Source organism: Fukomys damarensis, unplaced genomic scaffold, assembly GCF_012274545.1.
Source record: "Fukomys damarensis isolate Sample0158 unplaced genomic scaffold, DMR_v1.0_HiC HiC_scaffold_27, whole genome shotgun sequence".
NCBI lineage: Eukaryota > Metazoa > Chordata > Mammalia > Rodentia > Bathyergidae > Fukomys > Fukomys damarensis.
Window position 1 is genome coordinate 47,308,558 of NW_022900939.1, and position 23,280 is coordinate 47,331,837.

Genomic DNA, 23,280 nt, shown 5'->3' on the forward strand with positions numbered 1-23,280 from the left:
AACCCTACCAAAAAAAGGAACAAAAGGCTTAAATTCATGCAATTAGGAATGAAAGGGGTGAAGCCACAACAGATCCAGCAGAAATGCAGAGGATCATCACTACCTACTTCGATAAATGGAAAATACAGAAGAAATGGACAGATTCTTAGATGCATATGAACTTCCAAAGTTGAACAAAGAAGAAATAAAAAGTCTAAACACCCTAATTACATTCAGTGAAATTGAAAATATAATTAAAACATTACCAACAAAGAAAAGCCTAGGTCCTGATGGCTTAACTGCTGAATTCTACCTGACATTTAGAGTAGAACTATTGCCACTACTCTTTAAACTCTTCAGTGAAATTGAAAGGGAAGCAATACTCCCAAATTTATTCCTGAAAGCAAGTATTACTTTGATTCTAAAATCAGGGAAAGACCCAACCGAAACAGAGAACTACGGGCCAATCTCCCTAGTGAACATAGATGCAAAAATCCTCAATAAGATATTGGCAAACAGAATACAGAAGATTGTCAAGATCATACACCCTGACCAAGTCAGACTGATCCCAGGGATGCAAGGATGGTTCAACATGCATAAATCAATAAATGTAATTATAGATATTAACAGAGTCGAGAACAAAAACCATATGATCATCTCAATAGATGCAGAAAAAGCATTGGACAAAATTCAACATCCATTCATAATTTAAAAAAAACCTGCAAAAAATTGGAATAGATGGTCTTTAACTCAACCTGATAAATGTTATCTATGAAAAACCAACAGCCAATATCATACAAAATGGTCAAAAACTGAAAACCTTCATGCTAAAATCAGGAACAAGACAAGGATGTCCATTATCACCACTCCTGTTGAATAAAGTTCTAGAAACATTAGGACAGTGATTAGACAAGAGAAAGCAATAAAAAGAATAAAGACAGGAAAGTAAGACGTTAAACTGTCACTATTTGCTGATGATATGATACTCTACATAGAAGACCAAAAAAACTGCGCCAAAAGACTTCTAGACTTAATTGACAGATTCAGTAGAGCAGCTGGATACAAAATCAACACTCAAAAAATCAACAGCCTTGTACACAAATAACAGACTGAGAAAGAAATTAGGGAAACAATTGCTTTCATAATAACATCCCAAAAAAATGAAATATATAGGAATTAGCCTAATGAAGGAGACAAAAGACCTCTACACTGAAAACTATGGCACTCTGAAAAAAGAGATAGAAGAGGATATAAGAAAATGGAAAGACATCCATAGCGAAAATGGCCATAATTCCAAAACTGCTAAACAGATTCGATATAATCCCGATTGAAATCCCAACAGTTTACTTCACAGAACTTGAGAAAAAAAGGTTCATTTGGAAACAGAATACCTTCTAGGCAAGAGAGACATGGCAGGGGGTATTACAATTCCCAACTTGAAACTGTACTACAAAGCCACTGTGATAAAAACAGCATGGTACTAGGGCTGGGGATTTGGCTCAGTGGTTCCACCACCTGCCTTGCAAGCGCAAGGACCTGAGTTCAATCCCCGGTACCAAAACAAAAAACAAACAAACAAACATAACAGCATGGTACTGGCAAAGAAACAGACCCAATGATCAATGCAATAGATTAGGAGATGCAGAAACAACACCAGATATATTCAGCTATCTTATCTTTGACAAAGGAGCCAACCATCCTCACTGGAGGAAAAATAGCCTCTTTAATAAATGGTGTTGGAAAAACTGGCTTTCAATCAACTTGCCAAAGATTAAAACTAGATCCCTATCTTTCACCATGCACTAACCTAAAATCCAAGTGAATTAAAGATCTAAATATCAAAACAGGAACACTAAATTTACAAGAAAATAAACTAGGTAGAACTCTTAAAGACATTGGTATTGAAAAGACTTAATGAACAAATCCTCAACAGCATGAGAACTTGCACAAAGAATCAACAACTGGGAACTCACAGAGCTGAGATAACCAAAATGTGGGAAAAAAAATTTTACCAGCTGTTCCTCAAAGGACTACTATCTAGAATATATAAAGAACTCAAAAAAACATACACCCTCAAATACAAAGATCCAATTCAAAAATGGGCTTCTGAAATGAACAGACATTTCTCAGACAAACAAAAGCAGCAAATAAACATATGAAAAATTTTTCAACATCACTGGTCAGTCAAGAGATGCAAATGAAAACAACTCTGAGATTCCACCTCACCCCAGAAAGAATGGCTGCTATCATGAAATCAACCAATAACAAATGCTGGCAAGGTTGTGGGGAGAAAGGAATCCTTCTTCATTGTTGGTGGCAGTGCAGACTGGTACAACCACTATGGAAATCAATATGCAGATACCTCAAAGAACTAGAATTAGAGGTCCCATTTGATCCAGCTATCCCTCTGCTAGGTATCTTGCCAAAATAATTTAAAGAATCATACCACAGTGATATATGCACATCCATGTTTATAGCAGCACAGTTTTTAATAGCTAAACCTTGGAAACAGCCCAACTGCCCATCAACTGGAGACTGGATAATGAAGATATGGTTTTTCTATAAAATGGAGTACTACTCTGCCATAAAGAATGAGAAACTAGAGACATTTATAGATGAATGGATGCACATTGAGGCTATGCTCTTAATTGAAATAAATAGAACACACTTGAGTACTGAATAGTTTCTCTGCTGTGAAAAACAAAGTGTAAATAAGGTTCAAATGGTATAATTGATAATGTACAACAGGAAGAAATAGTTAAAGGGGAAGTGGGAAGGGAGGAAAAAGGAAATAAGGGACAAGAAAAAATGTGAAAAAAGGAAAAAATGGGGACAAAGTCTTTGTACACAGGGAAGGGTGGAGGGGGTGAAGGGAGGGCAGAGGTATGGGGAAAAAACAAGAACCAAGATATATCATGGAAAGGTACAAGATCCCAATGTAACTGTATTGTTTGATTTAAATGTACCAATAAAATTAATGAGGGGGGGATTTGGACTATGAAAAACAGGTTAACCAACCTCTCATGAAACATAAAGAATATATTTTTTAAAATATTTCCTGATTTTAACGTCACTATTAAGTTTCTTGGAAGTACCAATTAATTTGCTTTTAAAATAATCATTAATGGTTGTGCTGTTAAAATTCTAAAGTACATTTCCTTTATTAAACAAAAAATTAAGAGCTCCAAAAATATTAATAAAGAAATGCATTTATAAATAACATACTGCTTCAACCAACTGAGTCCAGTACCACCACATTATTAATTTGAGAAAAGCCAAAGTAGAAATGTTTACACAATAGAAATTAAGAGAAAGTTACAACCTGGATGAAAGGAACAAATTCCTGAACCACATAAATTATCTCAACTAAGCCATGGAGATATAATCAGAATAAACCTATAACAAACAATTAAAACTAAATCAGAATTTTTTTAAAAAACTGTCAATAAAGAAAAGCCTCCGACAACCTTGCTTCAGAGTAGAACTTTACTAATTATTTAAAGAATTAACACCTGTTTCTCATACTCTTCAAAAAAACTGACATCACTTAATGCATTGAGATGAGCATTATCCTGATAGCAAAGCTACAGAGATCGCACAGAAAGACTAGCAAACACCCTTTATGACTACAGATGCAAAAACATTCACTAAAATTCTCGCAAATGAAACCTAACAAGAATTAGAAATTGTTACAAACTGGAAAGAGCCCATTTGCCCATCCGTTGGAAACTGGATAAAGAAGATGTGGTTGTTCTATAAAATGGAGTATTACTCCACCATAAATAACAAGAAAATAGATTCATTCATAGGAAAATGGATACATATTGAAGATACACTCCTAAGTGAAATAAATAAGGCACACATGTGTAAATACCGAATAGTTTCCCTGGTGTGAATAATCTGCAATAATACATAAGATCCTAACAAGATTACTGACATTGAGAAATGGGAAGAAAGGAACTAAAGGTGTAGGGAAGGTGGGATGGGTAGGGGAAGGGTAATAAGGGAAAAGAAAGAAATGTGAGATAATGAAAAGATGAAAAATAAAGTGTTTGTAGATGGGGAGGGGAGGAGGGGGTGAAGGGAGGGCAGGGGTAAGGGGGAAAAATGAGAATCAAGACTTGTCATGTAGAGGTACAAGATCCCAACAATGAATGTAACTGTACTGTATCCCTAAAATGTACCAACAAACTCAAAGCTGAAAAAAAAAGAATTAGAAATTGTAACCAAGTGGGATTTATTCCAGCAATGCCAAGTGGTTCAAATTATGAATTCAGTTGATCAGACAACCACACAAATAAAATTAAGGAAAAGACCCACACGATCATCTGAACTGATGCTAAAAGAAAAAAAATCTAACAACACCCAACACCTTTCATGAGTAAAACAAAAATTCCCCTTAAGATTGATTTTCAGAAGTCCAGTGCATTTATGGAAAACTACAGGGAGTATAACACTCAACAGCACAAGACAGAAAGCTTCTCTCTTAGTATCCCAAAAAGGTGACACCCATTTTCATCACTATTTGTCAACACTGCACTGAAAGGTTCCACTTAGGTAAATTAGCAGTCAGACAAGGGGCTCCAGCTTAAAATAACAGCAGAAAAGAACAACAAAATCTGAGGATTCATAGTTTCTGATTTCAAACTCATTACAAAGCTACAGTTGTCCAAACAGTGTGACACTGGTGTAAAAAAGGACAGGGCTTTAGACAGATGCAACAGCAGCAAGTCTGGAGAACAACCCACATGTCCATGACTACCAAGAAGTCTTTCTTTTTTTGAGCTGAGATGGATAGATTTATTGGTTTCACTTTTTAAAATAAATTTATTCATACATTTTAGACACACATAACGATCACATTCATCATAGGGAACTTGTACCTGTACATGATGTATCTGGATTCATTTTTCTCATTCCCCTTCCCATTCTTATTTAAAAGCTTTGTTTCTATTTTATCCTTTTCTCATTTTTTTCTTCCTCCCTCCTTCCTTTCTCCCTTTCTACTCTCTAGTTTCCCTTTCCTTTTCAATAGTGTCTTCCTATTTCAAGTATCAATTATACAGTTTGGTCTTTACTTATACTTTCAACTCACACCAGAAAGACAATTTGATATTTGCACGTGTGTCCAATTTATTTCACTTGAGAGTATGGTATCAAAGTGCATCCGTTTAGCTATAAATGTCTCCAACGTAACCTTCTTTATGGCTAAGTAGTACTCCACTGTATAAAAAAACACGTCTTTTTTATCCATTCAATGGGCATTTAGGCTGTTTCCAAGATTTAACTATTACAAACTGCACTCCTCTCTTTAATGAAAAGTGCTGAGGAAACTGGATATCCACATGCAAGCAGGGAGTTGGATCCTGCATCACACCATACACAAAACTCAACTGTATCAGTAACTTAAAAGAGCTAAAACCACAAAACTCTCAGTGTAAATCTTTGTGATCTTCAATTTGGCAAATTGGATTTTTAAGAAGGATGTCAAAAGTATGACAAAAGAAAAGAAACTGGACTTCATCAAAATTAAAAAGTGTTTTCCATCAAAAGGCATCGCCAAGCACAATGCCAACTACTGTATGTTTTACTGACTGCAACAGTGCTCCTGAGGTGTGGAGGAGGCAGAAACGCAAACGCTAGGACTAACTTACAGTCGAGTCAAGGCTCTGACCTGTGCCTTGGTGCCACTTCCTTCCCTGGGATGGCTCTGTTTCCCTCTAGAATTTCTCTTTTTATTTTAAATTCAATACAACAAATTACCACATTTAGATCAACTTGTGTGCAGCAATTATTGTTTGGTGATTAAGCTCTGTGAAAAATTCATGATATAACACATGTGGTTTACTATAGCAAAAAGACAATTTTCTATTGTGTACTGTCACATTTATGGGCACTAGTGAAGAAAAACTGCAATGTGAAAGTTTCATGTATACTCTTCCACAACAGAAAAATTCTCTTCAAATAAAATATTTAAGATAGCGTTTTTATTCTCCATATTTTGAGCACATTCTTCTTAAAACTTCTATGGCTCAAGATATATTTCCAAATTGCAGGTTTTTTTAAAAGAGAAAGCTGAAAATACAAGGCAAGGTAAAAACCAAAATAAAAGCATTTAGAATAATTAAAAATTTTTGGTATCATATATATATATAGTCAACTAAGAAAGCATTGGAAAGATTATTAACCTATTAGAGTAATTTTTAAAATGTTAATGAGGAGACAGACCCCCAGCCTGCCCCGGCGGAAAGAAAGAGGAGTCCCACATCTCCCATGCCACTGAATGAGTCAAGCTATCAGCGCCCAGCCAGCTCTGCGCCTTGCTTCTCTGCAGTACAGGGTAGCAGAGCCAACAGCCAAAGGACCGATCTGACCAAGGATAAGACCAACACTCAGAGGAGTTCCACTCTAGGACTGAAAGGTTACCTACTGAAGAGACCAGGTGAGGTGAGAGAGCCACAGGGGACAGACTCAGAAAGGGTCAGAGCTACATACCGACCCTGAGACACTCAAGTGCAGGGCAGGAAGGTCACATAGTCTGCACTCTGGAAACCTGGTTTGGCGGTTGGATCTGAAGGCAAAGCCTGTGAGTCCAGTGGTGTCCTTGAGCTCCCACACCACTCCCTACATTCAGTGCAGGTGGGTGGTTTGATTTATTCTAGATCAGCAACTGGGTTGCCTAAGTTTCTGTACTAAATTGCCAGATCTCTTTGCTTTGCTTAAGAGTGGTTCTTGAGTGGTGTTTAGGGTCTGTCAGGATCCAGTTTATACTGACACTACTGTTGCTCACTGTACTACCACAGTCAAGGTGACACAGCTGTAGCTGTCCAACGGTATTCTCTGTTTGCCAATATGTGGTTAGCCTGGGGGTCATAAGCATAAACTACAGCCCCTTGCCAAAGAATTATGTACTGGGCCAAATAAGCTGCCACCTCCCCTCCCAAATAAATGGAGGTAGCTGGAACCTGGGGCAGAAGCAAAGGACAATAGCTATGACCAGAGGCAATCTCTGCAACAAAGCTACTCACTAAAAAGGCCTAGCAAAGTCTAGCACAGAAAACAAACAAACAACAAATAGAAACACGAGAAGTCAGGGCAGCAAAAATGCCTCCCAAAACTCCCAACTCCAAAAAGCTGATACAGGGGGAATTGAACGGGAGGAAATCAAAAGCTACACAGCAGAAAGTGTGAAAGAAATTCAGTATAGGTAACAAAACAAATCAATAAGATGCTTGGCAAATTCAAAGAAGACATAAACTAAACATATAATGATCCCAATGAATCAAATGGTTAGCAAGTTTAGAAGACACTAATCTAGTACAGCTAAAGAAAGAGAAACAAAACATGAATGTCCAACACACACATGCGCGCGTGCAACAGAACACCATAAAAACATTCCAAAAAGAAATCCAGGAGATACGAGCAGCAAAAGCAACCCGTGTAAGGACAGTGTCAGATCTAAAAGATAGGGCTAATCGATTAATGAGAAACATCATGAAAACAAGAGAACATAAAAAATACCAGATGGTACAAATGAAGGCTAATCTAAGAGTAATTAGATTAGTGAAATATCAGAGAACACACAAGGGGCATAGAAAATTGTATACAGAATAGCAGAAAACTTTTCAGACATGAAAAAATAATTTTATAAATAAATGCACTATATAAAACTCCAAACAGCTATGGTCAGGAAAAAAACCAACTCCACAGCACACCATAATTAAAACAGCAATAATCCAACACAAGAACGGAATATTAAAAGCTGTTACAGACAAGCAACAAACCACTTATATAGGAAACATAAGACTTCGGAACATAAACCTTAAAGGCAAGGAGAGGTTGGAATGAAGTGTTTACTCCCTAAAAGAAAACATCTAGACCAGATTGATATATTATTCAGTTATCTTTCAAAATAAGATATTTCCAGATAGAGAACACCTAAAGAAATTAATAGCCATCAACTCCAAAAAATTCTGAAAGATATCCTAGAGACAATGAACCTAACAATGCCAATGCCAAAGGTCCAACAGAATGATGGACTGTAGGGCAAGGAATTAAGAAGATGGAGGGCCAGGGATTTAGCTCAGTGGTTCTGGCACCGGCCAGAGTTTAATCCCTGGTACAAAAAAAAAAAAAAAAAGAAGATGGAAAACTAATCAAAACAGCAATGGGAAATACAATGACAGTACCTATCAATTATAACTATCAATGTGAATGATCTTAATTCAACAATCAAAAGACACAGATTAGCAGAATGGATAAGGAAACAAAATTCAATGGTGTGATGTAAATTACTAATACGTCTAACCCCAGAAGAAATTCACAGTCTAAAAATCCAAGGATGGAAAATAATATTCCAATCCAACGTGAGTCCCAAAATAGACAAAATGGACTTCAAGCTAAAGCTGATCAAATGAAACAAAGGAGGACACTGAATATTGATTAATGGAACTATTCAACAAGGAGAGATAACAATTATAAATATATATGCACCAAACTACAATGTACCCAACTTCATAAAACAAATACTACTGGGCATAAAAGATGAGAAAACATTTATACAATTATAGTGGAAGAACTCAGTAACCCATTATCAAAATTAAAGATGAACTAAACAAAAAAAAAATCAACAAAGAAATATCAAAGTTGAACCAAACCTTTGAACAAGTGGTCTTAATAGTTGTATACAGTGTTGCACCCCTAAAACAACAAAATACAAATTATCTTTGGCAGCACATGGAATTTTCTCCAAAGTAGACCACATATTACCTAATAAAGATGTGGTTTTTCTATAAAATGGAATACTACTCAGCCATAAAGAATGAGACATTAGATTCATTCATAGGAAAATAGATACATTTTGAGGATATACTCCTAAGTGAAATAAACAAGTCACATGTGTAAATACTGAATAGTTTCTCTGGTGTGAAAAACTATAATAGTACATAAGATCCTAATGAGATAATTAACAATGTGAAATAGGAATAAAAGGGCTAAAGGTGAAAGGAAAGTAGGAAGGGTAGGGGAAAGGGAATAAGGGAAAACTAAAAAATATGAAAAAATTGGAAATAAAGTGTTTGTAAATGGGGAGGGGAGGAAGGGGTGAAGGGAGGGCAGGGACAAGGGGAAAAAATGAGAACCAAGACCTGTCATGTAAAGGCACAAGATCCCAGTAATGAATGTAACTGTACTGTATACCTACAATGTACCAATAAACTCAATTAAAAAAAATAAAGCATGCTTAAGTAAATGCAAAAGAACTGAAATTTTAACAGGCTTCTTACCAGATCACAGAGCAATGAAACTAAAAATCAATAGCAAAATGAATCACTGAAATTATACAAACATATGGACACTCTTGAATAATCAATGGGTCACAGAATAAATCAAGGAAGAAATAAGACAGTTCCTAAAATTAAATGATAATGCCAGTATAACATACCACAACTTAAGGGACACATTTTATCTTCTATTGATGGGGCATATAGGCCATAAATTGTCTTAGTTATCTTCTGATTGCTAAGACAGAGTACCCAACACCCACAAGTTTAAGGAAGAAAGGTTTATTTCAGCTCACAGTTTGTAGAGGTTTCAGTCCATAATTTGCTGGCGCCAAGGCAGAGCATCATGGCAGAGGGGCATGGTACAGGCGAAACAGTCAGTGGCAGGACAGGCAGGAGGCAGCAGCAACAGGTAGCAGCCTGCCTTCTGTCTTTCCCTTTTATCACATCCAGGATACAAGCCTTTTGTGTGGTGTCAAACACACTGAGGATGAGCCTTTCTATTACCCACACCCGTAATTACAATAATCCAATCAGTGGACTAATTTAGAAACACATCCTTAATCCCAGTATCACACAACCTAGATCCAGCCACCTCCCAAAAGTTCCACCTATCAGCACATGAAGCTTTGGGGGGATATCTAGAAACAAGCCCTAATATGAATTGTGCTGCTATAAACATGGTATGTGTGTATTCCTGCAGCATAATTACTTTAAATCTTTTGGGAAGATACCTACAAGTGGAATAGCTAGGTCAAAGGGAATTTTCTATTTTTCGTTTTTTGGGAAATCTCCATACTGATTTCCATAGAGGTAGCAGTTTACACTCCCACCAACAATGCAGAAAGGTTCCTTTTACTCTACAGCCTTACCAACTTATTTTTATCTGATTTTGTGATGATAGCCATTCTTTCTACAGTAAGATGGCTTCTCTGTGTTTTAATTTGCATTTCTCTAATGTTCAACATTTTTTCATGTATTTATTAGCCATTTGTACTTCTTCTGAAAAGTATTCAATTGCCCATATTTGATTGGATCTTTTATCTTGGGGAGTCCTAATTTTTTTGTCCTTTATATATTCTTTTTAATCTGATATGATCTCACTGGTTCATTCTCAGTTCTGTTCCTTGTGCCACTGGGATTCTGTTCAGAAATTCCTTGCCTACACCTATGTCTTCGAGAGTTTTTCCTATCTTCCAGCAGATTGTTTCTATTTTATCATTTAGATCTTTGATCCAATCTGACTTTAGCATACAGTAAGATATGTGGATCTAGACTCAGAATCTTCTGCAATATGGATGTCCAATTTTCCCTTCGCCCTTCATTAAAGAAACTACCTTTCCTCCAGTGTATGTTTCTGGGCCCTCGTCAAAGATCAAATGGCTGAATGTGCTTAGGGTTATTTTTGTTTGCTCGAGTCTATTCCACTGATCCACATGCATGTTTCTGCACCACTGCCACGTTGTTTTAATCACAGTACCTTTGTGGTATAACTTTAAATCTGGGATTTTGATGCCTTCTATTTTGCTTTTGTTACCAGGATTGCTTGCTGTTTTGGATCTCCTCTGGTTCCATGTGAATTTTAGGACTGTTTCTTTGGATCTGTGAGAAATACTGTTGGCATTCTGATTGGGATTCTGTTACATCTATATATAAATTTTGGCAGCATGGCCATTTTGACTGTACTGGTTCTTCCTATCCAAGAATAAGAAATATCTTTCCATTTTCTGTTGTCCTCTTTGATTTCTAAGATCAACTAGGTTGCATGCTAGAAGGGCAGAGAGGTAAAAATTAAAATCTCATAAAGATCTGTCTCATGGTCATTGAGCTACTAATCATCTATTCATTAGGCACAAAACCACTTAAAACTTCACACATAACAAGAAACAGTTTCAAACTTTAATCAAAGTAATGCACGTAGAAGTGAAAAAATGTACAGTATGACTTATTAAAAACAGTTTCCACATCACATTCTTCCTACTGTTTAGTCTCTTCTTAAGAGGCAATTTCTCCAATCATTTCCATTTGGGGTTATACAGGCTGTTGTCTATATTACTCTAAATTATAAATGTATACTTTGAGTTTTTATTATTTTAATCTACATAATCATCTATAAAATATGGTAAATATTTGGTTTGTTATGCTATCTCCTACCTCCTTTTTTGTCTCTTCATTAAAAGAATTAAGGAAAATATACTCATTTTACAGTTCTGTAAAATTTGACAAATTTAGTCACGATACCACCAGCATAGCCAGAATATAATGTTCCGTTATCCACAAGTGTTCATCCCTCTGTAAGTAAACTTTCATTGACTCCCAGTAATCACTGTTTTCTACACCTGTAGATTTGCTGTATTCACAGTATCACCAAATGCAGTCATATACTACAGAGATTTTGAACCTGATTTCCTCCCTCACCATAATGCAAACAAAAACTACACGTTTTGTTGAATATATCAATAGCTGGTTCCTTTTTACTGCTAAGCAGGATTCCATTGTATGACTATTCCACATTTTAAAGTCCACATACTGAAGGACATTTGGACTGCTTCCAATTTTGGAAAATTATAAAAGAAGCCAAAATAAACATTCATGTAGAGATTTTGTGTGATCTTATGCTTTTACTTCTACTGTATAAATACCTACTAGTATATCACTGTCATATGTAAGTTTACCTTCATAAGAACTGTTAAATCCCTTCTCAAAGTGGCACTACCTTTTTGAATTTCCTCAGTTATGTGTGAGATTTTGGGTTACTGTTTCATTAGTACTTGGTATGGTCAGTTGTTTTTTTTAATTAGAACAATAATAATTGCTATAAAATATTAACTGTAATTTTAAATAGGATTTCTTTCACTGAGTTTTTGTCATTCACATATTTTCTTTGGTGTAGTATCTATTCAAAAACCTTTCCCACTTTAAAACTGTCTTCTGAGAACTAGGTTTTGAGAGTTCTTTGTATGATTGGGAAACAAATCTTTTATGAAATATATAACTTGCAAATATTTTCTTTTAGGGCCGGGGATTTAGCTCAGTGGTTCTGCTGCCTGCCTTGCAAGTGCACAGTACTGAGTTCGATCCCCAGTAAAAAAACAAACAAAATAAACAAACAAATATCTTCTTCTAGTCTGTGCCTTATCTTATGCTCTTAATAGTCTTCTGCAAAAAAACAAACAAAAAAAACCTTTTAACTCTGATAAATTCTATTACCACTTGCTTTCATGGAATATGCCAAATTCAAGGTCATGCAGATTTTGTTTTCTTCTGAAAAATTTTTACATTCTACTTCAAATTAAATTTTATATAAGGTGCAAAGTATATGTCTAGGTTCTTACTGGGGAGGGGTTCGCATGGATATCTTGTTCTCTAGACAACTTATTCAAAAAGCTCATTTCCGTAATGAATTGCTATGGCTTAAAAATCAGTTGCTATATATATGTGGATCTATTGCTGAACTTTTTAAAATTAATTAATTTTATTGGTACATTTAACGTAGACAGTGTAATGACATTCATCATTGGAAATTTGCACCTTTACATAATCCATTTGGTTCTTATTTTTTCCCCATTCCCCTGCACTCCTTTCAACCCCTCTACCCCTCCCTATCTACAAAGACTTTGTTTGCATTTTTTCTTTTTCTCATGTTAATTCCATTCCCTTCTTTCTTTTCCCTTACCTCTCCCACTTCCCTTTCCTCTTTGTACCTTTTCTTCCTATTTCACATTATTATACCTTTTAGTTCTTACTTTGTTTCTCACACTAAATAAACCATTCAGTATTTACACATATGTGTCCTATTTAGTTCACTTAAGAGTATCACCTCAATGTGCATCCATTTAGCTATAAGTGTGTCTAGTTTCTCATTCTTTATGGCTGAGTAGTACTCCATTTTATATTTTCTTAAAAAACTCATTTTCTTATACAATCTCCCATTGATGGGCAATTGGGCTGCTACTAAGTTTTAACTATCATGAGTTGTGCTGCTATAAACATGGGTGCACATGCATCACTGTGGTATGATACTTTTAATTCTTTGGGGAAGATACCCAGCAGGGGAATAGCTGGGTCAAATGGGACTTTTGATTCTAGTCCTTTGAGGTATCTCCATACTGATTTCCACAGTGGTTGCATCAGTCTGCACTCCACCAGCAGTGGAACAAGGTTCCTCTTTCCCCGCAGCCCCATCAGCATTTGTTATTGGTTGATTTCATGATAGAAGCCATTCTTTCTGGGGGTGAGGTGGAATCTCAGTGTTGTTTTCATTTGCATCTCTCAACTGACCAGTGATGTGGAACATTTTTTCATATATTTATTTGCTAGTTTTACTTCTATGTCTGAGATAGGAAATGAAGAAGTCAAATTGTCATTATTTGCAGATGACATGATACTCTATTTACAAGACCCCAAGAACGCCACCAAAAGTCTTCTAGACTTTAATAATCAAATTCAGCAAAGTAGCTGGATGTGAGGTAAAACACACAAAAATCAATAGCTTTCCTGTACACGAAAAACAGACTCACTGAGAGAGAAATGGGACAAAAAAATTCCTTTCACAATAGCATCCAAAAAATTGAAATACCTAGGAATCCACCTAATAAAAGAAATCAAAGACCTCTACTCTGAATACTACAGCACTCTGAAAAAAAGAGATTGAAGAGGATATCAGAAAATGGACAGACATCCCTTGCTCCTGGGTAGGAAGAATCAATAGTGAAAATGGCCATACTTCCAGAATTGCTATTATAGATTATAAAGAACTTTAAAAAATCAGACCTCCCAAATTTCAAAGACCCAATTCAAAAATGGGCATCTGAAATGAACAGACATTTCTGAACTCTTTTATACCCAATTTAGCTCTATAATTTTGTTTTCTCATTGTTTTCATCAATGTTTCAGCATAATAATCTTGCACATTTTTGTCCTCTTTTGGTACTAGTATATATGTCATATAAAATGTCAAATTACTAATTGTTCATTGTAAGAAAAATTGCTTTTTGTGTATTGAACTATGATCTGAGTAAATGTTTCATGTACATATAAAAATATGTGTATTTTCCTGTTGTTCAGAGAATGTTCTAAAGCTATCAATTAGATCAAATTGGTGAAGAGTGTTGTTCAAAATTCTTATCCTTACTAATCTACTTACTCTGTGATTTCTGCAAATGAAATTCTGAAGTCTCCAAACAAAACCAGTTATTGCACTTCCGTTCTTTTCACTGAATGCATTTCAAAGCACATCTAGAATATCATGTCTTGTTGGTCAACTGACCACCATGTTTTCCTTTCCAAGGGAAGGGAACAAATGGCCACATTCTGTCATTCAGTTACTGTCTCCTTAAGTTGGATAACGTGCTCATTATTCTTCAGGGATTTTGGTAGTGATTTACACTATTCATGTTAATCCAAGAAAAGTGAAATGTGATCCTAAGACTTGTTCTTTTTGTATTTATTTTTGGTACCAGGGATTGAACTTGGGACCTGGCCCTTGCGAAGCAGGCAGCACCACCGCTGAGCTAAGTCCCTGGCCCTAAGAATTTTTTTTTTAAAGTAAGCAGTGCCAGCTAAATCATAATGATCTCTGATCATTCAAATTCAAATTTAAAACATCTAAGTATTAGAGTAGAAGGTATATTTTTCAAGTATTTTTCTCTGAAATAAAAGCTACCTTAAGTTTTACCTTAAACACATTTTAATGATATTTTGCTCCACTTTCATTCAATATTTTAATGTGTACTTGGAGATTTTACAGTCTAATCTGAACTTAGGCCAACTGCAACTCATTTATCAAATGTTTCTCATGGATTTTTCATTCATCAACTCTCTGCCCTTTAGAATACAGACCTCCAGCTGCTGCACCCTGTGTTCTACTCAATAAAGACATTAAAGAAAAACACATAGTTTGCCCACATGCACTAGACATCTGCCTTCTTCTCAAATAAAAGGTGGCGCTGAGGGTCTAGAGGACAATGCGGAAATTACTGACCAGCTTCAACCAAGTACGGACTGTCTTTGTCATTTTCTCAGACTTGGGACAAAATACCTGACTTGCACAACTTAAAGAAGAGTTTATTTTGGCTTGTTTCAGACATTTCATCCCCTGTCTGGCGGGCTTCAACACAGAAACAGCATAACAGAGGAGCCTGGATGGAGGAAAGCTGCTCATGGTACGGTGGCCAGGATGCAGAGAGAGAAGAGAGAAGCCAGGAAGGAAGATGCACTCTTCCAGGTCAGCCCCCAGGGACCCGCTCTTCCCAACAACATCCCCACCTCCTAACAGCACACTCAGCTATGTCATCCCCATGACTCAGCCTCCTTTCAGCCCTGCCTATGAGCCCATGAGGCCTCTGGGTGACATTCTTGATCTAAACCCTAGTATGGACTGAAGGTAGATGGAAGGGTATGACAGAGTCAACACCAAAGATTATACATAGTCATTACCATTAAATATAAATATCATTCTTTAAAAGGTGATTTACTTACTATGGTTCAAAAGGCCTCTAACTGTCTCCTAAGATTTATCAAATTTGGTAGCAGGAGTTTGGAGCCCTTCCTAAATCCAGTTCTAATTTCTTTACTCTCGGCCTCTGACCAACCTTCACAGTAAGGTTATGGGATCTGCTCCGTCCACTGACTTGCTTTGGCTCTACCCAACTTCTCCCCCACATTGGCTAGGGCAGACCTTTCTCTGTCAATATCCTTTTGCCTGAGCAAATATCCTCCTTTCTTCGCTGTCACTTTTTCATTCATGTTCTTGAGTTCCTATTTGTCTCTCTACACATAACAGGCATGCTCCAGGATCCAGTTCAGACTTAAATGTGCCCATTTACTTTTTTTTTTTTAATACCAGGGATCAAACTCAGGACCTTGTGCTTGCAAGGAGGCATGGTGCCAGTGAGCTAAATCCCCCACCCTTGCCCATTTACTCTTGAAGCATTTACCAAGTGCAAGTCACTGAATTACTATGAGACAGAGGTTAAATAATAATTCAGTGCTCCATTCAGAAACTCACAAACTAGTTGGGAAGATGAACAAGTAAACAATGTATGTCTAAAGTAAAATCTAGTATAAGCTAAAGGCATTATGTACAATACAGTCATGGTTTAAAGGAAAGAGGACTAACTTGCTTGGTTAGAAACACTCTGTTTTAAATTTTCATCAAGCCTACTCTCTCTGATGAGGATTTCTTTTCCTCTTCCTACAAACAGGTTCAAGCTCAAATCTCCTTCAGTTGTATTTGCTTTGCGGTGCTTGGGATGAAACCCAGGCTTCCTACATGCTAGGCAAGAGCTCTGCTACTGAGCTATGCTCCTCACCCATTTCCTTCGGTCTTAAACCGATGAGTAAGCCATCTCATGATGTTTACGCTAATATCCCAACATCCCCTTTACTAGTACATTTTGTGAAAGGGTCACCTGCACTCACAGTCTCTTATTCGTGCATCTTTTAGATAAGTATGTTCTCATTTTTTGGCTTCCACTATTATATTGACAGCTCCCACCGAAGTCAAACCTGAGTAACCCACCCAGCACCTGCAGTCTTCACTTTAAACAGTCTTTCTGCTACAAGGGACCTTGTGAACCTTTCCTGCCTCTCCTCCCATTCTTATTCGGACCTGATTAATATACTTCCCTATGGGCCAGGGATTTGGCTCAGTGGTGCTGCCGTCTACCTCGCAAGCACAAGGTTCTAAGTTCAATCCCCAGTACCCAAAACAAATATGTGTATGTGTGTGTATATACACACACACACACACACACACACACACACACACTTCCTTTTAATGCTGACAAAAGCATTCACTAAGATTTCAATTTGAGGCATGGATTTTGACGTACCTCCTTTGTCCCACATAAAGACAGGATAATCAACTAAAAGTAGAGTGAGACTGAGAAAAGAAATCTTGAAGTCAGAAGAGCTGCTTCAGTTTCTGTTTCTATCATTGACTTACTAGGTTTGCAACCACAGTCTAGGACTCCATAAAAGAAAATGGTTTTCTAATGGCTACTCCAATCTGTTAGATCATTCTAATTGAAAGAACACCAGATTTCCAGTCCTAACTTCTCTAATGTGCTACAAATCCATATTCTCTGTCTGCCATTTGAATGTTTCATTTCTAAAATTAATCTTCAAAACCAACTACTTCAACTTGCCTGCTAATGTTTCTATAATGGTGCTACCGTTAACCTAAGCTTGAAGCCCAAATAATCCTCCACATTTCCCACCTTTTAACCAGACATTCTCTCTTCCTAATTCCCAACCTTCCCTCAAGGACTCTTTTAAAGGTTATCTCTTTCAGAAATGATTCCCATCTCCCCAGCTCATTATAGTCTCTCCCTCATTAGAATACCCAAGATACTCTCTCTCTCCTAACACTTGGCTTGTGTTTTCCTCCAACCTGTAGTTCTGGAGAGTATACAGCTAATTCTTCTTCTCACACCCCACAGCATCTCCGGTGCTGCCTTGCCTAGAGTAAGTATGGAAACACATGTAAAACTCAGGCTGATTAAACCCCATCTGAACTTTGGACCCAGAAGCAGCAGTCTTCTACAGTAATGACGTCCTTCAGGGTAACTGCCGAAATATGCATAATGCCTTAAGATGTTCCAGGGCTAAAATTTACATTGTTCATAAGCTAAGAAAGTAGAAGGACTTCTGCAGGTCCTTCAAATCCAACTCAACTCAGAAACATACTATATATAAAACAGTCTCTTTATGTCACATTATTTGTTTCTTTAGAAAAGCAGATTTGCTAAAAGAAGTACCCTTATATATCTGTCTTACAATTTAAGCCTTTCCTTTTTAAAACTGTTCACAAGACAGTATTCTGAAAAACTATTAGACCTAATGAACTACCATCAGAAGTATACATTAAACACAGCAATAACTGATACCATCAGAACATTCAGCCAGGACAGACGTTATTGTCTGCTCAGAAAACAATTTCCCAAAATGAAATACACTGCCATTATATTTCAGCTTCATTAATAAGCTTGAATACATAACTTTTAAAAATCACTTTTAAAAATGTGGTCCTTGGGCAAGGGTTAGCAGGGTGGCAAAGCGCCTGCCTGGCAAGTGCAAGGTCCTGAGTTTGATCACTGGTACAAAAAAAAAAAAAAAAAACGTGGTCCTCAATTGATGAAGCAAAACGAATTGAAAGAAAGGAAAAGGTTTCTGATTTTCTTTACAACCAAGAAACATAAAAATGCAGACTGGCAGATAGAAGAACTAGAATTTCCAAGGAGTCTAAGCCAGAGAAGTCCAAGCCTCAGGTGAATTCATCTAAAATACGGGATGACTGGTGAGAGGCCTAACAAGTAGCAGGAGCAGTAAATAAAACTGAGAGCCCCTGCCTGTCCCTCAGCACTGAAGAGGCAGGGACTCACCCACCTGGCTTGTCCTCTGGGGAGAGATCTTGTACGAATGCAGCTTCTGCTTCAGCAGCTCCGGGTCGCTGTGACGGAATGGGCAACCTGACAACAAAACACAAGCAGCACGCCCACAGGTTACTCACCCAGCACTCGCACAATACCACACTCCAGAGACTGTCTACACTGCCCTTAATTGTCTAACAGCTCATTAATAAAAAAGCTAACTGTCCGTAGGTGTGACTGCTTCCCACTCCTTACCTAAATGACAACTTAGCATGCGGTTAGCAGGTACCACAGGCTCCAGTGACACAAAACATTACAGCATTCTCAGCTAAGAGGTCCATTCACTACACCCAGGAAAACAGCCTTGATTTTGCTACTCGCTAACAGTTAACACAGATGATCACAGAGTAACTATAACAGATTACTAAAAAAGTTTTATACAATATCTTTTCTACTCCAAAAAATTACACAAAACATACACAAATGGTTGAAAGAGATAATGGAATCAAAAAGTAAATGTAAAAACTCTGAGAAATATGACGATCTGAAACCATTATCAGACATAAAATCCTTACAAATTTAGAGGAATCATGGAGATGACATGAACAAAGAGGAAACTGTTTCATAGAAAAACATACATACATACATACATACATGAATATTACATATGTCATCTCTCTATAATTTCATGAGAAAGACAGACTACTACAAATATCTGCATAATTAAAACAGAAGAGTAAAAATTAAAAGTAGCATTAGGTCAAAATCTAGATTTTACATGTCCTAATAAAAACTGCAATGGTAAGTTAATACTTATTTGAAATTTTAATACAGGAAAGTCTGACCATTTTTAGTCACACAGATGATGTCAAGGGTCCACTGTACCTCCTACGGCTTAAATCCAAAATGTCCCCCAGTTGCAGGGGTTCAGAGACGGGGCTTTCAGAAGGTGTCTGTATTACGGGGATCGATGGATCAGTCCACGGGTGAGTTTGTAACTAAGGGACCCTCAGGAGTGACCCTAAATGCTATGTTTTTGCCCTGGACCCTCCTTCTCTCTCCAGTTCTTCCTTGCTCTCTCTGCTGCCGTGAGATGAGTAGCTCTCCTCTGCCATGAATTTCCACCATGACGTTCCTGCCTTGGGGCCAAGATGACCATGGAATGAAACATGTCCTCTTTTAAGCTGTGTACGCTGGGTACTTGACTCCAGCATGGCAAGGGTACAGTACCAGTGTACATTCAAAGCTGGCTGAACACCTGTGCTAACTAGCCTTGGCTGATAAAACAATGTCAACTGAAAAGAAAGTAATTTTGTAAACAACATGAAACTAAAAAGGTTAGTCTTCCAGTTTTTGATCAGCCATGTAAGGAGCTTAGAAGTTGCCACTCCATCCTAAACAAGAAAAAAGCTAACGTAAAGCAACTGAAAAAGTCAATAATCCCCTTTAGATCCAAAAAAGAAAAGGTCACCAGACAAACTGTATCCTCACAGGTAAGAGAGACAGACAGGTGACTACAGAGAGTCCCAAATGACACAGAAGCCCATGAGAGGAACCTCCATGGGAACCAGCACCAGGGAAACCTACCCTGCAACTGGAGTCTGAGTGTGAACATGTCTAAGAGCTGGAAGCTCAAGGGGACCCAGGCAGATGTGGCGGCAGAGGTGCCTCTCAAGTTTCCTGTGAGTTTTATCTCCAAAAGCTCTACTACCTTCTCACCGTGAGTATCAGGGGGAAAAACCCTCATGCTTCCAGCTGGGGGTGGGGCATTTTTACATAAGGTAGGACATTGGGTGTTCTAAAAAAAAAACAAGATTCTTGCTGGGGCTTTATCTGAACTTAACTATAGTCGTCCCACCTAAGAGGGGAAAAAAACTGGAAAATACTAGTAAAGTTCAGAGCTTAAAGCTACTAAGTGACCACCAGGACAGAGTTATATATGGCAAAGATACTGGAATGAGGAGATCAAGATTTAAAACAACTATGATAAATTGGGCGTGGTGGCACATCTGCGACCCCAGCGCTCTGGGAAACTGAGGAAGGAGGGTCATAGCTTTGAGCCCAGCTTGAGCAACTTAGCAACTTAATGAAGCCCTGTCTTAAAAATGGAGGACAGTGCTGAGGATGTAGTTCACTGTGAAGGCCCTGGTTTCAATCCTCAGTACCACCTAAAAACAAAACTAAGAGACAATAAACAAAAACAGATATTAGTATAAGCAGGGAGAGGGAAAGTCTAAGAATTTTTTAAATGCTACATATCAAAAACACCATACAGAAATGGACTCAGTAGTCTTGAAATGTTTGAAGGAGAAAAAAAAAGACTAAAAAGAGCAGAACAAAATATCTAAGAAGTACAGGACAATTATAAAAAGTCTAACATATGTAACTGGAAAAACAAAGGAAAAGAAAGAGATAAGGGAACAGAAGAACTAACTAGGAGAAAACATTTTCAAGAGACACATCTGATAAAATGCTGCTAGCCAAAACACACAAAGCGCACTTAAAATCCCACAATAAGAGGACTCATAAACACCAGATCAAGATCTGAATGACACACACCCACCTCCAGGAGAAGCAAAGGGGACAGGAAGGCACAAGAATAGACCCTCAGTCACCTCTAAGAGCACACAACTGGGAACTCCCCAGTGGCTGATGCCCTTGTGATGCAAACACACTCTGAAGACAAGGACACTTCTGGGACACTTTAGATTTAAACCAAAGCAGGTATATATTCAGTCCTGTCTCTGCTCATTTATCCAACAATGTGTGATGGGCAGAGATGAAAAGGAAGCACACAAAAGACTTCAATGTCATATCACTAGAGAACTGTAGATTAAAATGGAAATATCACCACATATGTATTAAAATGGGCAAAGTCCTGAACAGTGACAACACCAAATACTGAAAAGATCTGGACAGGAACTCTTTTTTTTTTTTTTTGGTAGCAGCAGGGATCAAACTCGGGACCTTGTGTTTGAGAGGCAAGTGGCACTCAGCTAAATCCATGGCCCTGGACAGGAACTCTTAATCACTGCTGGTGAGGATGCAAAACAATACAGCCACTCTGGAAAACAATTTGGCCTTATCTTAAAATTAAACACAGTGTTATCAATGATACAGCAATTGCACTTCTGGGTACTAACCCAAAATATATCCGACCAAAAATCTGGACACAGATATCTACAGCAGCTTTATTAATAATTGCCAAAATTTATAAGCAACCCACCTTCAATAGATAAGTGGATAATCTGTTTACATCCATACAAATACATATTATTCAGCACTAAAAATAAATGAGCTATAAAACATGAAAAGATGTAAAATTTAAATGCATATTCACTGACAGGAGACATACTGAAAGGACTACATGTGATGATCCCAACATAAGACAGTCTGTGTACGACAAAACTATGGAGGCAAGGCAATTAAAAAGATGTGTTTGCCAAACAGAGGAAAGAGAGGAAGAAAATGCAGAATACAGAAGATTTTAAGGGCAGGGAAACTGTTCTCCACAGTGGTAGATATACTGCACTCTGAATGTGCCCAAACAGAGTGGGCCCTAATAGGGACCCTGTGGGCTGTGGGTGATAGAACACAGGAGCATCAGTGGGAATGTAATCGCGCCGTGCAGGGTGGGAGGTGGACAGTGGGGGCAATTGTATACCTGTAAGGACAGAGGGGTAAATGGGAACTCTGCACCTTTTGCTCAGTTTTGCTGTTAACCTAAGACAACTCTAAGACATAAAATTTATTTTTGGAAAAATAGGAATAGATAAATGTATTCATCATTTACTGACAGCAAATATGAGTTCACTGAGTGTTTGCTTAGCATAGTAATGCAACCATAGCTGATGTTTTGCTTTCTGTGGTTTCAACCACTCAACTCCAGTTCAAAAATATTAAGTGGAATATTCCAGATACATAAATAAGTATATAAAAAGTGTTGTGCTGTACACCATTCTGAGTACTGTGATGAAACCCGCTCCTCCCATTCTGAGACATGAATCACTCCTCTGACTGGTGTATCTGCACTGTACGCACTACATGCCAATACTCACATGACAACCATCTCCATCACCAGAGAAACTGTCATCATAGAGCACGTGTGCGGAAGTAGCCCTTATTTTATTTCACAATGTCCTCAGAGCACCAGATATCGATGCTAAGTTCAGAATGACAAAAGGAAGCTGCAAAATGCTTACTTTATGTAAAAATGTGGAAGTTCTACACTTACCAAGGAGGAAACAAAGGAGGAAAAGTATGTGCAGGTTTTTGAGATCTATGTTAAGAATGAATCTTCTACCCATGAAATAGTGAAGAAGGAAAAGAAACTCAAGCTGGTCATGTTATTCCACCTCAGACTGCAAAAATTGTAAGTACAACATAAAAAGAGTGATCAAAAAAAAATACTGAGTGCTTCCATTTTTAAAAAGATATTACAGTAAGACGTGTTGCATTAAGTGCCTCAAAATACCACCCTTGCTTGAAACACACTTGTCCCATCTTTCCTGCCACTTCCTCAACAGTTCTTTTGTGAGTGTCTTTAGTTGTGCTGTGGTAGCTGCCTCAATGTCCTGAACGGATTCAAAACACTTTTCATGGTCATTTTGACACTGGGGAAGAGCTAGAAGTCTCGTGGTGCCAGA

General features: G+C 37.5%; 1 protein-coding gene across 8 annotated transcripts in view; it reads right to left on the reverse strand.

The window, feature by feature from the left end:
- Positions 1–23,280, reverse strand: part of Prim2 (DNA primase subunit 2) — a 240,738-nt gene that overhangs the window by 19,487 nt on the left and 197,971 nt on the right. For 4 of the 8 annotated variants that reach the window (XM_010617879.2, XM_033756654.1, XM_010617877.2 and 1 more), the window contains one exon: positions 18,651–18,733. The exons of 3 other annotated variants lie outside the window; for them this stretch is intronic. In XM_010617879.2, the coding sequence (XP_010616181.1) occupies positions 18,651–18,733 (83 nt within the window). Of the gene's footprint in view, positions 1–18,650; positions 18,734–23,280 lie in introns of those variants that run through there. One more of the 8 variants, XM_010617884.2, reaches the window with a different exon arrangement.